General features: G+C 30.4%; 1 protein-coding gene and 1 long non-coding RNA gene across 3 annotated transcripts; both read left to right on the forward strand.

The window, feature by feature from the left end:
- The first annotated feature begins 7,680 nt into the window (after window positions 1–7,680).
- Window positions 7,681–9,964, forward strand: LOC106754944. Its single transcript, XR_002667022.1, has 3 exons — window positions 7,681–8,103; window positions 8,229–8,284; window positions 9,505–9,964. It is a non-coding gene; the product is annotated as an uncharacterized LOC106754944 (long non-coding RNA).
- Window positions 9,965–12,297: 2,333 nt separating this feature from the next.
- LOC106754943 (CRS2-associated factor 1, mitochondrial) lies at window positions 12,298–16,880 on the forward strand. Of its 2 annotated transcripts, none has more exons than XM_014637011.2 (7): window positions 12,298–12,939; window positions 13,756–13,883; window positions 14,070–14,295; window positions 14,376–14,503; window positions 15,342–15,518; window positions 16,151–16,212; window positions 16,592–16,880. In XM_014637011.2, the coding sequence occupies exons 1-5, from the start codon at window positions 12,393–12,395 to the stop codon at window positions 15,504–15,506; spliced, it is 1,194 nt and encodes a 397-aa protein (XP_014492497.1). In that variant the 5' UTR covers window positions 12,298–12,392; the 3' UTR covers window positions 15,507–15,518; window positions 16,151–16,212; window positions 16,592–16,880. The 2 variants fall into 2 exon arrangements, with proteins under 2 accessions (XP_014492497.1, XP_014492498.1); XM_014637012.2 differs by having other exon boundaries at window positions 16,597–16,880.
- The last annotated feature ends 312 nt before the right edge of the window (window positions 16,881–17,192 follow it).

A 17,192-nucleotide genomic window follows, 5' to 3' on the forward strand; every position in this document is an offset into this window, starting at 1 on the left:
ATAAAACTTTTTCAAAAAATAATTGATATTTTAAAAGTATTGCATTATAATTTAGAAGTAAAGAGAAAAAGACTTAAAAAAAATACAGAATAAATGTTTTTATCTTAAGAAAATAAGAAAAATGAAAGAAAGACAAGCAACAATAAAAACAAATTAGTATACTACTCCTGCTGATACTTAGCTGTCTAATATCGTTATTTAAAATCTGTTTTCAACTTATTTCATTAAATATATCCCTTTTTAAATAACTTGTTTTCAAAATAATTTAGTTTTTAATTAAGTTTTTTCTTAAATGAGTCTTTTTTTTTAAATTATTCATTTAAAAAATACTTATTTAAGTATAATGAGGCTGGTTTACTATCTAGCGTGATAAGTATTTTTATTACTAATATTTTAAAAACATTGAATTATAATTTAAAGGTAAATTTGCAAAGATAAATTAAAAAAATTTGTACAAAGTAAATGTTTTCTCATGAGAATAAAGGCAAAGTAATAATAAGAGAAAGAAGATACTGTGATTAATATTATTAAATATATTTTAACTATTATTTGTAACTATGAATTAATTGTTTTTATTTTATCTGAACATTATGTAATTGATACATAATATTTTACAAGTGTTACGTGTCAAAATATCATTTATTGAATAAGAAAGTTACTTTTTTCTATATATTTTTTTCTTTTAAATCTTTTACGGTGTCATGTGATGTTAAAAAAATTGATCAAGAGCTAAAAAACATGTGATTTAGTAAAGGAATATTCTTCAATTATGGAGATTCATGGTGAAACAAGAAAATAGAAAAAGTTTCAAGATTTGATTAAAGAGGATTGTGGTTGGTATGGAAGGAATCATACAAGTGGCATTACCATTCTTTTAACGCAAGTTGCTCGATGATTGGAGAATCAAAATTTAACCATTTTGGATTCCAGAATGTGGTAAAAGTAGTGAGTGATGGACTTGTTGAATTGGTTTTGAAGGTCACTAATGAAGAGAAAAGAAACTATAAGATGTAGTAAAAACTTGATAGTAAGGCAAGGTTCTTTATCTACCAATGTGTCAATTCCAAAATTTTCAATAAAATCTCCAATGAACCACTACTAAAGAAGCGTGGAAGATTTTAATCAAGACTTATAGTGATGGTGGCAAGAACAGGAAGGTAAGATTGCAAACCCTATGAAGGCAGTTCAAGTTCTTGATGATTGAAGAGAGTGAAACCATGGTAGACTATTTTGACAAAATACAAGAACACGTCAATGATACGTGAGCATGCATGGACAACATTACAAACATACATGTCTTAGACAAGATTATGCGAACACTGCCACCAAGATTTGGTCATGTGGTTGTATCCATTGAAGAAACACGAGACTTGGAGACTCTCAAGATTAAAGAATTGCAACATTCCTTAGAGGTACGTGAATTTAGCATTAATGAGCACAAACACCATTGAGAACAGGCACTATAAGTGTGTTCACAGTGCAGACACTATCAAGATAGGCATTGCAAGTATGTTTCCAATACAAAGGAAAATGAACAGGTTCCAAGAAGATAAACAAAAGTAATACAAAAGATAAATCACATGAGCATAAAGGAAGAGATTCTAGTGATAGAGAAAAAAAAAATGAAAGTTTGACAAGAAGAAGGTGAGGTGTTACAATTGTAAAAAGTTTGGTCATTTTGCCAAATAATGTTGGGATAGAGAATGGGCTAAAAATAAGTCAAAAAAACCAAGCCAATTTAGCTCAAGATGACACATCCGATTATGAAGCAGTGATGTTGATGGCCAAGACAAGTGAAAATCAACCAGAAGACACGTCGTGATACCTAGGTTCGAATTGTTTGACCCCTATGACTAAAAAGAAGTAGTGGTTTGTGAAAATGAAGGAAATTATTTATGGGAGAATCAAGTTTGTTAATGATAGAAACTTCAGAGTAGAAGGGTGAGGAAAAGTTGTTTTGTGAGATGGTCATGGAAAAGAGGTTGTGATTGGGGAGATACTATATGTGTCAGGCTTAAAAACAAACTTTATTAGCCTAGGCCAACTTCTACATAAAGGTTTCATTATGAGAATGGAGGATAATTGTCTCAACATTTTTGAAAACAATAAAAGACTTGTCACTAAAGAAAATTTATCCTAAAATAGGACATTTTGTGTGGTGATGAATACTATTAAACATCAATACTTTATAATGTCAAAAAACAAGACATATTGGTTGTGCATTTGCATTTTGAACACTTGAATTTCAAAGATATATGCCAACTAAGTCAACATACGATGATTAATGGCTTACCTGTGGTCAATATCCCTGAAGCTGTGTGTAAAGAATGTGTCTAATGTAAACAAACTAGAGAGAGTTTCTAGAAGTTTTTACCCTAGAAAACAACATAGAAATTGGAGATAGCATATTCAAACTTGTGTGGTCCAAAAAAGTGTGAACTTATTTGCTTAAACGGAAAAATGAAGTACTGGAGGTTCTAAAGAAATTTAAGAGGATGGTTGAAAGACAATGTGATAAGAAAATAAACTTTTGAGAGCTTGTGGAGGAGGGAGTATATCTCCAATGAGTTCAAATGATTTTTTGAAGATTAGGATATAATCCATGAGATTACTCCTTTATACATATACCTCAACACAATGCAACAACAAAGAGAAAAAATAGAACCATTTTGAGCATGGTGAGATGCATGTCGAAGAGCAAATGCCTGCACAATTTCCTATAGGGTGAGGTTGTTATAACAACTACATACATTTTGAACAGATCTCCCACAAGAAGATTAAAAGGTGTCAAACCAAAGGAAGCATAGATTAACGCAAGCCAAATGTTGATCATATGAGAATGTTTGGCTCGATATGTTATAAGCGTGTACTAAATCAACTAAGGAGAAAATTGGATGATAAAGGGGTGCCTCTAATATTGCTTGGTTATCATTCCACTGGTGGTTATAAGATATTTGATCTCGAAACATGTCTTGTCATTATAAGTAGAGACACGGTGGTTGATTATGCTTTTATGTGTAGTATTGAGTTTGAGAAGTGTGCCTCTGACATAAAGTTTTGTGCAATGTTGTCACAATTGTGAGAAATCAAAGAAGTTGATAGTGTGATTACATATGTTGATGACCTATTCGTCACGGAAGGTAGTAAGGAATAAATATCTAAATTCAAGCTTCAAATGATAAACGAATTTGAGATTAGCTACTTAGGTAAACTAAGTTACTTTCTTGTGATTTACACAAATTGGATGTGATACTATGATGCATTAATCTAGTACGTGCAAGATATGTTGAATAAATTCAAGATGCACAACATTAATGCAACCAACACTCCAACTGAGGTTGGATTAAGATTGGAAAGGTAACACAGAGAATAAGTAATAAATCCTACTACATATTGAAAAATAGTTGGAAGTTTTAGGTATTTATGTAATACATGTCCTTATATATGAGCTACAATATTGGATTGAGTAGTAGATACATGTAGAATCCTAGATTGTCACATATGAGTGCTACCAAACGGATCCTTCAATATGTACAAGGAACATACAACTTTGGCATTCTATTACCTAAAGGAAAACAAGATGATGTATTGAGAATCGTTACATACTCAAATGAAGATTTGTGTAGGGACAAATGGGATAGAAAAATCACAACGGGATATATTTTATTTCTTGGTGAGTTAACTATTTCGTGGAGCTCATCAAAGAAGCCAACAATTTCTTTATCCTCTTGTGAACGTGAGTATGTAGTTTCCTGCAAAGCAACCTGCCAAGCTACCTAACTAAGTTTGTTGATGAAAGGATTTAAGGTTGAACTAGCTGAAAAAATAAGGTCACTTGTAGATAAAAATTCAATAATTGATCTTGTCAGAGAAGCAAGTACATTGAAATAAAGTTTCACTTCATCCGTGAACAAATCAACAATGAAAGAATAGAAATTGCACATTGCAGATAAAAAATGTAGCTTACAAATGTGCTAACAAAGGCATTGAAATGTGACAAATTTAGAAATTTAAGAAAATTGATTGGAGATACAAATGTAAATGAAAATTTGACTTATGAAGGTGTGCTAATGTTCTATATTAAACCAAAAACAAAATTGTCTGTTATAACGATTACCTTCGTCTTTATGGTGTTACTTTCACGTGTGATATTACAAATACTTTGTAAAAATCATGTAATACTATCATTCATTGACTAATAAAGGTATCTTTTTCTCTATCTTCCTTTCTCTTACATCCTTTAATATTATTTGATATGAAATATTGAATTCTTTAAAACTTTAATAAATTAAAATGACTTAAAAATGAGAGTCATATTAAAACAATAAATAATAATCAAAGTCATTTATAAATATTTTCATGACTTTAATTTTAAAATATATTTAAGAATAAGTTGAAAAAACACTAAAATGTAGTTATATTAAATATTAAATTTAAGAATTAATTTTCACCTACTTAGCAAACATATCTAAAAAAAAACATATATATAAACTTAAGATCTCATGGTTTCAAGTTCAACAAAATCATTTGAAATGAATTCTTTAACTTTGAAAGTTTTGTTAAATCAATCAATACTTTGATCAACTAAATAAGATCCCTGCATGGGTTTCAAGAGCTTTCAAAAACCATAAATTTTATTTTGTTCATCGCAATTAAAGCTAAAGGATAATATATCTCCCTCTAAACTAAACAAATTGAAAACAAACTAAATAACTACACATGAGTTCATTTTAATTTTTAATTTTTTGTGGATGCTTGATGATAGTGCATTGAATCATTTTTATCAGTTTCAACACCCAGGGCTAAGTAATGCATAAAATAAAGTTTGGCACTATGTAGATTGTGATAATTTGGAGTATATAGAGACATAAGAATAACATCATTTTTAAAAATTCAAAAGTATATATACAGGAAGTGTTATTACCTTAGCATAAATTAAGGTTTAGGCTTGAATTAATAATAAAAACTCACAAGCAATAATTTCTGTTTACCTTAGTATTAATTAAAGTTTAGGCCTGAATCAGTAATAAATACAAAACAAGATTACTTAATTAGGAAGGATGAAACATTCTACACTATAATATATTGTTATTCATCATCTTCTTGCTTTTAAAAGTGAAGTGTCAGGAAACATTCTTATTTGAAAAGAATATGAAGTAAAAATACTTAAGAGTTGTTTAATTACAAAAATATTTGTGTATATTTTTTTTTATTAAAGGAAAACAAAATATATGTATATAATTTAAGAAAGGAACCTATATATATACTTTGAAATAATTTTCAAGATAATAATAAACTAAATTTGAAAAAAAATAAAAAATTATTTCTTATCATTGTATATTGTAAACTTTTTTTAACGATAATTTTAATATCTAGTTCAATACAAACTTATCATTAAACAAATGAATTTTGAAGATTGTCAGATTAGTCGAGTAAAGAATGAGTAATTTATTACCACAATATGAGATATGCTAAATACATTTTGATATAATCACTGTGAAAAAATATATATATATAAAGTCTAACTGTGACAAGAATATTATGTTAAAAAGTTTTACAAATATTATAAATGAAAAATACGATTTTGTTTTAACTTTTTTATATTATGAATATCACTGTTTGATTTTTTTAATGTATTATTTATGCGTATGCTAATTTTGTATTTTATTGATCATAATAAATATATTTTCCAGGTGAAACTAATGATTTCTACAATTTATGTATATATATATATATATTTTTAAAAATTGTTATGTCAACCGATTACCGAAATTAAAAAGAATTTCATTTTGCTTTACTCTAAATTATTAAATTACATATTATTAATAATTTATAAAATAAGGTGAAGGGAACAAATATTTAAAAAATTAGAAAGAGCACGTTTAGCCAATGAGGGTATCAGAAATGGGCGTAGTATTTTGAATTTATTTTATTTGTGTTCCGAAGAATATGGAAAGCATGCGATTTAGCGGTGGAAATTGAAGATTTGCTGATTCTTTTGAGGAAAGTGCGCCAATCAATATCTTTGTTTCGTGGGAGCATGAATTATCAGTCTACCATGACATGCAAAAGTGCCGAAAAAACAGTTTTATAACTAACTAATGCTAATCATAACGCAACATATCATGCATGCCAAACCTCGTGTGTAACTCAGTTACAACATTTCAGGAAATTAGCCTCTCCTTAAACTAAAAAGAATAATGATACAATATAATATTTTAATATCGAGCTATGAGTTTATGATTATAATGAAATTACGATTGATTTTTATATTATAGCAATTATTATATTTAATAAAATTTAAGTTAAATATTGCAAATTATCACTCTCCAAATTAAATCACATTTCATTTTAAATTGTAACAAATAATTTTTTTATTTATATTTTACATTTAAATTTAACTAAAGTAAAAATACCTATTTAATTCACTGAGAAATTTAATTTACCCAAATATACATACACTTATAATATTTATTAGATGATTTACAAATACAAAATACAATTTTTATTTGATCATTTTTATTATGAATGAATGCATTTGGTAGCAATTTAGATTTTTTCTATTATATCGAAAGAGGCCAGAGTTTGGGTTGGGTAATAAGTAATCAATTAATCAATTAAGAGCACTTTTTCCTACTTCCAAATTTTTATTCTTCCATCTCAAAATTTTGAAGATAGCTTTTAATAAATGAGATTGATAAATAATAATTAGTGTATTTTTGGATTTTTAATGAATTTTGAAATCTCTCAATACTTTCAAATTTTCAAAATTTATTAAAAAATTTAATGTATTTTGAAATCTATTAAAAGATTTTTTAAGATTTCAGTTAATTTTAAAATTTGTTAAAGAATTTTTCAAAAAATTAACGAAATTTAAACTTCTTTAATATTTTGAACAAATTTCAAAATTTATCCAAATTTTCATTAAATTTGTGGAAGTTTTCTATTAATTTCGAAATTTGTTAAATACTTTAAAGAGATTTTGAAATTCTTTGATGGTACGAATAAATTTCAAAATTCGTTTAATTTTTTAACAAAATTTAAAATTCATCAAAATTTTTTACAAATTTTGAATATTTCAAAAATTTTAAAATTCATTAAAAAATTAAACGTATTTCAAAATCTATTAAAATCTGAAAAATCATTCAAGAGATTTCAAAATGCATTCAAACACAAAAGATAAGAATGTAGGTTTTTTTAATGGATAATGATATTTAGATAACATTTTTTTGACAACATTTGAACATTGATTATGTGTCAATATGTGATTGGTCAAAAATTACTCCACAATCAATAATAATAATCATAAACAGTAATGTGGAGTAATTTTTGACCAATCACAGATTAACACGTAATCAATGTTCAAATGTTGTCAAAAAATATTGTATAAATATTATTATCCTTTTTTAATTACAAAGAAAATACCTTTAAAAAAAGTTACTTTGAGTTAAAAAGTCTTTTACAAAAAAAATAGTTCTGGGATTTAAAAAAAGTTTAGAACTACATAGACAAATATATATTGAAGGTGCAGGACAAGCTTCCATCAGTTAAACACGAAACGGGCTTAAGTTCAAAATGAACAAGCTTGGATTTTGGGCTTATTCGAGTCCATAACATAACCCTGTGTCCATCTTCTACCTGGTTAGGTTTCCGCCCTTCTTTCGTCTTCTTCCTCAAAATTCATTTCATTTCAACTTTTAACCTCTTCTTCTCCCCCTTCTTCGTCGTAGTGGTGTGTTTGTGAAGTTGATTCGGCGTGGAAATGATGGGAATAGTAAAAGGTTTGAGCAGGAAGAAAGCGTGTTGGTTTGGTTTGGCGGTGACAGTGTTTGGAGTTAGGGCAAAGTGAAGAAGGCCCCTGTCCCTTGCTGAGTTATTGCATGGCGACGCTCGCAACTTCTTCCATATCAATGATGATCTCAGGGGTTGTATGAAAAGGCGTGGGTTGCATTCTAGTATGGAATCGCGACTTAGACTTCTCCCCTCACATTGTTCCCTCCCTTCAACATAGTCACTGTTCCGCCACCAACGCGCTTCCTGCGTTGATTACAAACTCCTCTCTGATCCACGCCAACAAACATTTCTGCTTTATTTCATCAATTTGTAAATCGTCGATATTCATTATTCACTAACCTAATTTTCTCCACATTATTCCTGTTTTTTTGGTCATTTCTGCAACTTTTTCATTTTACATAAATACTGATCCACATTTTTTGTTATATTGTCAGAACTTGACGTTGGTGGTGATTCGCATATTTGATCTGTAACAGTAGCGAACGCTCAGGTAAGAAAATCGTAAGTTTCAATTGCTATAGACTTTTTCCTTGATTCGATTCCGAAGAGAAGATTCGTTTCTTCCTCGTATGAATCTGTCCGCTATTGATATTATAATTTCTCTTTGTCTAATAAGTCTTTTAATAGAAAATCAAATGGTGATAATTTCCTCAAGTTCTTTCAGCTTGCCTAATTGGGTTTATTTTATGTGAATCTGTATGAAAAACACATTTTTAATTAGCTTGTTAGTTTCATTATTTATGCATTATGAACAAAAAGTTCAAACTCCACCGATAATCCTGCCTGACAATTTTCAAATTTACGGACTCTTTCGGTGGACACAACATTTAAATAAGATTTTATTTTTTTACTTAACTACCTTTTATGCTTAAATTTGTGATTTAATTTAAACATTTTCAAAAATAATTCAGTTTAATCTAATTTTTTTAGTCAAAATTTAAAAATACATTCAATGAAAAAAATGATCAATACATATATAGTGTAGGGAAGCAGGGCTCGTATATAATTCCGCTTCTCGAGATTCTAACTATTTTGGACAAAAAAAAAATACTTGCATGTTCTTCTCAAAGTGTAATAAGATCAAATAAACAAAATATCTTAATAAACCCCTATCCAACATCTATCGTATCAAATTTTTATTTTAAAATATAAAATAATTTTAAAACATCAACTACAAAATTAAAAATATTGTTTTATATTGTGGTATAGGGGTAGAAAAGTTGTGTGTTAAAATTTTCCTAAAAGGAGGGCAAAACGTTTCAAGAATCTAAATGGTGTTTACCTATCATCACAGTAAAATCCCTTCACACAATATGGTGAAGTATGGTTATTAAATAAATGTACTTTTGCAACACGGGATCATGGTTTGATCTATATAGACTTGTATTAGTAACAGTGTATTTAGAGATAAAAAAAATGAAAAACAATTTCGTAGATAAATTTATTCTTAATAAAACTTTTAAATTAATTTCAACGATAATGGCTTCACAAAGTTGTGCTAGACTATTTTAATTAGGATTATCAAATACATAAAATATCAATAATGCATGAGTGTGATCTATATACGTAAAGTTAACCAAAATGATATAGGCATTAATCATGTGTAATCCAAAACAAAATCAAATATTAGCTTGATTAAAACATGTTGCAGAAAAATAAGAATTTTGGTTTCTCATTGTTCTAAACCGAATTTTGGTTTTCATGTTGCAGAAAAGAAACTTCATAGGTACTTTATACTCAACTCCAAGGTTACCTACCAATCATAATTTCTATCAATAATAGTTCACATAGCCTCTAGGTCATCAAATATGATTTTTATTCATGGCATGTGTAATCCAAAACAAAATCAAACATTGTAACCTATGCATAAAAATAAGAATGAGAATACACAGAGACTAGAAAATAGAGAAAGATTAAACAAGAATGACGTAAACCCCTTGTCTTAATGAGATGGCTGATTTAGGATATGTAGGGTTAGAATTAGGGAATTTGAAAAATTAGTCAGATAGGAGTTGATGTAACAACTTTTCCATTCCAATCAATGGAGCACCTTTCTTGCCAACACTCACTCACCTTTATATGTAACACCAAATAACGTTATAAACAAGCTTCCTTTTTTAAACATAGGAGTTGATGTATTTCATTCACATCTACACCATTTTATTAATGTAAAACGTAGGGGTGGGCAAACTGTACTATTTGCACTGCACTGTAAACTAATTATAATTAACTACAAAATAGTTTACATAAACTGGACTGCACTAAAAGGTAGTTTAAGAGAACTATACTGAACTGTTTTTTAGTTTAGTTAACTATAGTATAATTAAATAAACTGTTTTTTAATTTAATAAAAATAAACTGGTTAACAGTGGGTATCAACTCCTTGTTGCGTTCTTATTCTCTATCAATCTGTAAACTTTAAGTTGTAATCAACTAAAGTTGCAGAGATATAGAGCTATTATGACTGGTCATGATAATCTATAAAAATTGCTATCACACTTGATGTGACAATCTCTGTTACTACTGCCACATTCGTCTAACATTTCAAAGTTACATTATATTTGACTAGTTTTCTATTAATTTATTTATAATAATAGATTTTTTAAAATTAATAGGAAATTATTCTGACTTAAACAGTTATCTCATTTGCTCTTTGTTTTGATCGAAATGACTTTTATTAATGTTTTTATGTATCAAAATTACTCTGGAAAAAGAAATTGATGAAGATTTATTTTATATAGAAGTGCATATAGCGTCGCAGAGGAAGAAATTCCGCGGATAAGGAATATGTACAGTTAACTAGTTAACTGCATTAAAGTGGAATAAAGTTCAATTTATTTTAACTGAACTTTAAAACAATTAATTAGTTTTTAGTTAAAATAAGTTCAGTTATTTTAAGTATAATGTAGTATAATTAACTATAGTTTTAGTATAATTTATTGAATTATGCCCTGACATCACAAAGAGTAAAAGAAAAATCATTGATAAATAAAATTTGTGCTATGGTTCTCTTTCTTTTTCTTCATTTTCTCTTCTTTCTTTTTCTCACATTCTTTCTTCACTTTCTATTTCATCTTTTATTTTTTTGTTTTTTCCTTCAATTTATGTTCTTTCTTATTTGCTTGGTGTCATAAACTTCAGTTTAATTTGATGTCCCTCGTGTCTTAGATAAAACGAGTGTTCAATGAGATCAAATGTTTTAAAACGAAGCAATAATCATCCTAAAAGATGAGTAAAGTTTATGAGAGCAATATCACATAATATTTCTTTTATGCACTGTCTCATAATGAATCTCATTCATCCTTCATTTGGATGAGAGTTTGTTGGTAAGTGGAGTTTCTCCTTCAATCTTTGACTCACAACAATGTTATTTCTTCTATAATCGCATGGAAGTAAACATAGGTACCTTCAACTAAACACATTTTATAGTTTTTATTACTATTTTAAATCTAGAATCAAACTCAAATGATGTAAATCTCATTTATACAAAGACTGATTTAGAATTTTCAGAGTTAAAACTTATAGAAAATTTGAAAAATCAATGAGAATGTAAACTCAAAAGTAGCTAGAATTCCAAATTAAACAAATTTTAAAATTGATTTAAAAACAAAAGAAGAATTCACATTCTGAATTTTAATTTAAGCTTAAAAACCACTTAATTTGGATGAATAAATAACATAAGGAAAGACAAAAAAGGAAACACATAGATGATGGGAGGAATTATTTTGGTTCTCCATAAAAAAAACCAAGGCATATGTAATCTGTTATGGAAACTAACTTTTTGCACAGCAAAAGAAAAATACAAAAGCATAGTATCTAACATGGTTAATGCAATATCTAGCGAAATCTATTTCTTTGGGATTTATTATTATTACGCTTAAGATCATTGACCACATAATCTTTCATCCACTTTCGTTGCTACACTTTCCTTTTGGGCTTCACATGCTAACTTTATTGGTCTTCTAATTCCTCATTTGAGTTAGAGCCCATTTCAATCTCTTCCTCTGCCTTCGGCCCATATCTTTGAAACAATCTAAAAATAAAGAAAAAAAAACTATTGTAATTTATTGTTATTTTTCGAAGAAATTTTATTGCCACATATACTCATTCACATGTTAACTTTTGTTGGGACTAAATTTTTTAATAATTTTAGTAATATTAGTAATGAAAAGTATATATTTTAAAATATACATATTCGTAATAGTTCACCATATTAAAACTTTAGTATTTTGGATTATTTTAACAATAAATTTACACTACTTTTATTTTTGTGGAAATCTCGTAAACCCCTTTTGTCTCAGTAAATAATTTGTCTGGATATAACACTACTTACTCGGTATCCGAATGAAAGAGATTAAATATTCATAAACTCTAAACTATTCTCCACTAAAATTATAATAAAAAAAGAGATAAAAAGTAAACTTTTTTTTATTAATATTGGAATACAAATTTCAAAAGATATTTTTGGATCATAAATACTTTTTAAAATATACATTTTCTGCATGATAAAATTACTGTTGCACGGCCGAAACATTTTGCAACCCTTAAACCCTAAAACGAAGATCCTCTTTCCAAACATTATGCACCCTTAAACCCTCATGTCTATCCTCATTCGTGTTACTCGCCAAAATCCCTCCACCGCTACCCTCCTCACGCGCCACCTCTCATCCGCAGCCTCCAAACTCCACTCTTCATACACTTTCAAACCACCGTCGTCTCTCACTCCCGAGCCGGAATGCCCCAATTCCCCTCCCACCAAGCCCAACCAAAAGAAACCCAAGCCCAAGTACCGGCCTCCCTCCTCCCTCGACCCGGCCGGCCGCAAGCCGGTTCGTTCCAATGATCTGCCATTTGATTTCCGGTTTAGCTACACGGAGAGCAGCCCAAAGGTGCGACCCATCGGGCTCAGGGAGCCCAAGTATTCTCCCTTTGGGCCGGGCCGGCTCGACCGGAAGTGGACCGGTGTGTGTGCGCCAGCCGTGGACCCCACTGTGGAGAGCTTAGAGGCTGCGGAGGACCCTAAGTTGGAGGAACAGAGGAAGAAGAAGAGAGAGATGATTCAAGGGAAGCCCCTCACCACTGATGAGAGAAAGGCATTGGTATCGCAATTTGAGAAAAGCAAAACTAATAGGCATGTCAATCTCGGTATGAAAGTTGAAAGACGCTTGATGTTTTTCTTAATTAGGATCGGGAATGTGAAAAATAATACGAGAATTGTAAAAATATGGGACTAACTTCGAAATTTATGAATACTAGTCAATGTTAAATTGTTTTTAAGAATATAGAAGTATATCTCATTTAGTGTCGTGTCATATCATGTCGTGTGATCCTTATATGTCTCCTCACCTAATGTAAGAGGGCTTTTGTTGTTTTTGAAAACAATCAAAAGGGCACGCTTAAAATATGTTGAAGTTTGTCACCTTTGTTTTTGTTTTTGAATTTTTGTGCCAGTAAGGTGGTTTTTCATACGAACTTTTTGAATTGTTGCTTGGTTTATATATTCTAGTTTTATTAGACAGATAGCATGATTTTCTATGGAGTTTTGCTTGATGAGACAGACAACGCGATGTTCTGTGGTTCTTTCACTGTTAGTTTTTGTGCTTTTTGTTGGGATGGTCGTGTTAATAAATGAATAAGTCTATTGTTTTTGATAGCAATTGTTGTGGACATGTATTGGATGGGTAAGCGAGGAGGTGTATGAAATGTTGTTTTCCTTTGTACTTGTTTTGAGGAAAATCCTGGCACATTGACATTTAAATAAAGGTTATTGGTTCCGATGTTGTGAATTTGGTATTGCCTTCTCCTTAGTCCATTCAGTTTGTTCGTGCCTTTCTCGAGCAACTGAGATATTTTTTCATAGAAAAGGCTAAATAAAGTAACCAGAATTTATTCTTTTTTCAAATGTTTTCTTCAATCTTTATCTTATCTATTAACGACAAACTTTGATTGTTTTGCTTTCAGGAAGGGATGGTTTAACTCACAACATGCTGAATGTTATTCATAATCATTGGAAATTTGCTGAAGCAGTTAGAATTAAATGCATGGGTGTTCCAACTATGGACATGAAAAATATTTGTACCCAGCTTGAGGTTCATGTCTATTTATACTTTTTTACTTCTTCTGTACCTTGCATGATAAGTAAAGTATTACATTACTATTCATTTTGAAAAACGTGGACTTATATGATAATTGAACTTCAGATTGCATTGTCTGTGATGCTTATGTTTAAACTTGTCTGATAACGTGTATAAGTAATTCTTGTGTTCTTGTTGCAGGATAAAACGTTTGGGAAGGTCATCTTCAGACATGGAGGTACACTTATATTATACAGAGGCAGGAATTATAATCCGAAAAAGAGATCTATTGTTCCTCTCATGTTGTGGAAGCCCCATGAACCTGTATATCCCAGACTGATTAAGACAACAATCGATGGCTTAAGTATTGAGGAAACGAAAAAAATACGGAAGAGGGGACTAGCTGTTCCTGCTTTAACTAAGCTTGGTGTGTGTGTTGTTTTTTGTTATTTCAGTTGCCAGTATGCTTTTGCAAACATTATTTATCGACTCTGAACTGAATTGCAGCCAAAAATGGTTATTATGCTTTTTTGGTACCCATGGTCAGAGATGCTTTCCTCTCGTGTGAATTGGTTCGGATAGACTGTGAGGGGCTTGAAAGGAAAGATTACAAGAAAATAGGCTGCAAACTCAGGGTAAAGACAATTAATTATCTTTAGCTTTGCTGAGTATATTATTGTAATTGGCAGCTTTACAATGCTGTATTCGCCATATAGTTTTCTCGTGTCGCATCATTATAACAAAAAATGCCTTTTTCAGGTTGCATTATTAGGTAGTACCTCAGTATAAGTTTTAAAATTGAGTCTGTTTGGGAATTAAATAGGTTATACTTGTTTTGCTGTTTTTTAATTTTTTGTCCTTCACCGTTCACAAACATACCATAATATTCTTTATAATATGGTTATGCACTTACTCCCTGTGAATAGTCAGAGGTAGCGTGACTTGTATAGTAGTCTCATCATTATCATTTTTCTTCTATTGATGGAGAGGTGAATGGAAAAATTTTGTGCATTTTTTCTAGTTGAAGTAGTTATTGTCCCTAAAAATATCATTTTTTGGGTCTAGTTCCTATAAAAGTTTTATTTGGTTTTTGTCCGTAAAAATTGCAAAATAGAAATCTCTTATTTGTTTAGTTCTTTTATGAATGACGATAGAGCTCTCTCAATCTCCCAACTTATTTTTTAAGGCAATATGCCTTGTTTCTTCTACCATCTCAGACCACCTATCTAAATCCCTCAATAACAGAACTAACTTACTAACTACTAATGGAGTTTTTAAGTCAAACCAATGGAGTGAGGAGTAAGTTTTCTTTATAATTATGTAACTTGAAGGGAAATAACAATGATAGTGGCAACGGTAAGTGATACACGAATGACGGCACTCTGCTCTACATTCCAAACATATAGAGAAGACATGGTCCCCTGTATTCTGATTTAAGTTGCTCATTTTCGATTATCTTGTGTATTAATGCAGGACATGGTCCCCTGTATTCTGGTGACTTTTGAGAATGAACAAGTTGTGGTTTGGAGGGGGAAGGATTATAAGCCTCCCAAGGATGGACACTTTCTTAAAGATAGAGAATCATTTGAAGACGGCAATGACGACTTAAATGTGGCACAAGAGCAACAGGCTATTTAGCACTATAATCAGGTGTGAATCAGAAATTCCCTTGAGATTGGAATGTTATGTTCTGTGCAAATGCGGTGATTATGGGAATCTGGGATAGTTTACTGCCAAATTTTATGCTTCTATTTCGATATAATAAGATATCTAAACTGTTTATTTTGACTTGGAAATGATGGGAATAGTAAAAGGTTTGAGCAGGAAGAACGCTAGTTGGTTTGGTTGGGCGGTGACAGTGTTTGGAGTTAGGGAAAAGTGAAGAAGGCCCCTGTCCCTTGCTGAGCTATTGCAATGCGACGCTCGCAACTTCTTCCATATCAATGGTGATTTCAGGGGTTGTATGAAAAGGCGTGGGTTGCATTCTAGTATGGAATCACAACTTAGACTTCTCCCCACACTTTGTTCCCTCCCTTTGACCCAATCACTGTTCCGCCACCTATGCTGTTCCTGCTATGATTACAACCTTCTCTCTGATCCATGCTTCCAAACATTTCTCCTTTATTTCATCAGTTTATGTAAATGGTATTGCACTTGTCGTTATTCAATATTCACGAACGTATAATTTGCTATGATTTTTCGTTGTCTTTTGGGTTATTTCAGCAACATATAATGTTTTTCCCTTAAATTATTTGTACTAAAATAGACTGTGTTATTGTCAGAACTTGACGATGGTGTGGTAAGGTGCATACTCGATCTGAATCAGCAGGGCACATACAGATGGGTAATGATATATTTTTATTCAGCTATTTTGGGTTAAAATTTCATCATCATTTATAGGAGAAGGAAATTGGAAAATAAAATTGACTAAGTTTCTCCTGTGCTAAATTGGAAAATAAAGGCAGCTAGTGTACAAGCTAAATTATTGTAGCTTGTCATTCATGCAGGTTTTCCATGTGCTGCTATTGTATTGTTTTTCTTTTTTCTGTATAAATGTAGTCGATAAGGAAACTTGAGTTAGTTTACTGGCAAGGTTGATACTTTTATTTGGATATAACAAGATATCTAAACTGTTATTTGTCCATGACTATTATATGCCTTAGCTGTTGTAAGGAAAAATGTGAATATATATGAGCTTTTAATCATATGCTTGCCATTGACAGTGCAGAACTGCAGATATTTTGGGGTTGGAATTTTTCATATTCCTATGATCTGCAATGGTGTACACAGCTGTTCTATTTGGAGTCAGAATGGAAGTGCTTATCAAGAATTTTTTACCATTGTTTGTCACAAATATATAACAGTCAAGTAGTATTGAATTCTTGTTTTGCTATAATAGAAGTGGAGTACAAAGGCCTTCTGCATGATATTTAGCTACAAGTATCCAAGCAGCATATACTTCCATAAGTTCCATTCATTATGCAATATAATTATTGCATGTGTTTTCAATTATATATGGCTTTAGCTTGATCTTAGAAAGAATTTTTTTTTACATAGCTTATTGTTATATGCATGCTTAGTTATTTGTAACTAAATATGATGTGGAACATCTTTGGAATGGACTTTGGTATTTCATGATGTCAGAATCTTGGACTGAAATCGAGTTGTCACCATTACCAAATTGAAAATTTAAATGTACATATTAGTATGTTTCTTACAGTTCCATGTTTGATTAGTTTAGTCTTACAAATTTCTTATTTCAATACTTATTTTGGTCTGCTCTTTTTGTTTGTTAGAAAAAGATTGTTTGATGCTATTTGATAA

The sequence above is a fragment of the Vigna radiata genome, unplaced genomic scaffold (genome assembly GCF_000741045.1).
Source record: "Vigna radiata var. radiata cultivar VC1973A unplaced genomic scaffold, Vradiata_ver6 scaffold_307, whole genome shotgun sequence".
Classification (NCBI taxonomy): Eukaryota; Viridiplantae; Streptophyta; class Magnoliopsida; order Fabales; family Fabaceae; genus Vigna; species Vigna radiata.

Coding starts and splice junctions, on each gene's coding strand:
- LOC106754943 (XM_014637011.2), top strand. CDS start 12,393: ATGTCTATCCTCATTCGTGTTACTCGCCAAAATCCCTCCACCGCTACC. Junction 13,884..14,069: donor ATATTTGTACCCAGCTTGAG/GTTCATGTCTAT, acceptor TTCTTGTTGCAG/GATAAAACGTTTGGGAAGGT. Junction 14,504..15,341: donor AAATAGGCTGCAAACTCAGG/GTAAAGACAATT, acceptor GTATTAATGCAG/GACATGGTCCCCTGTATTCT.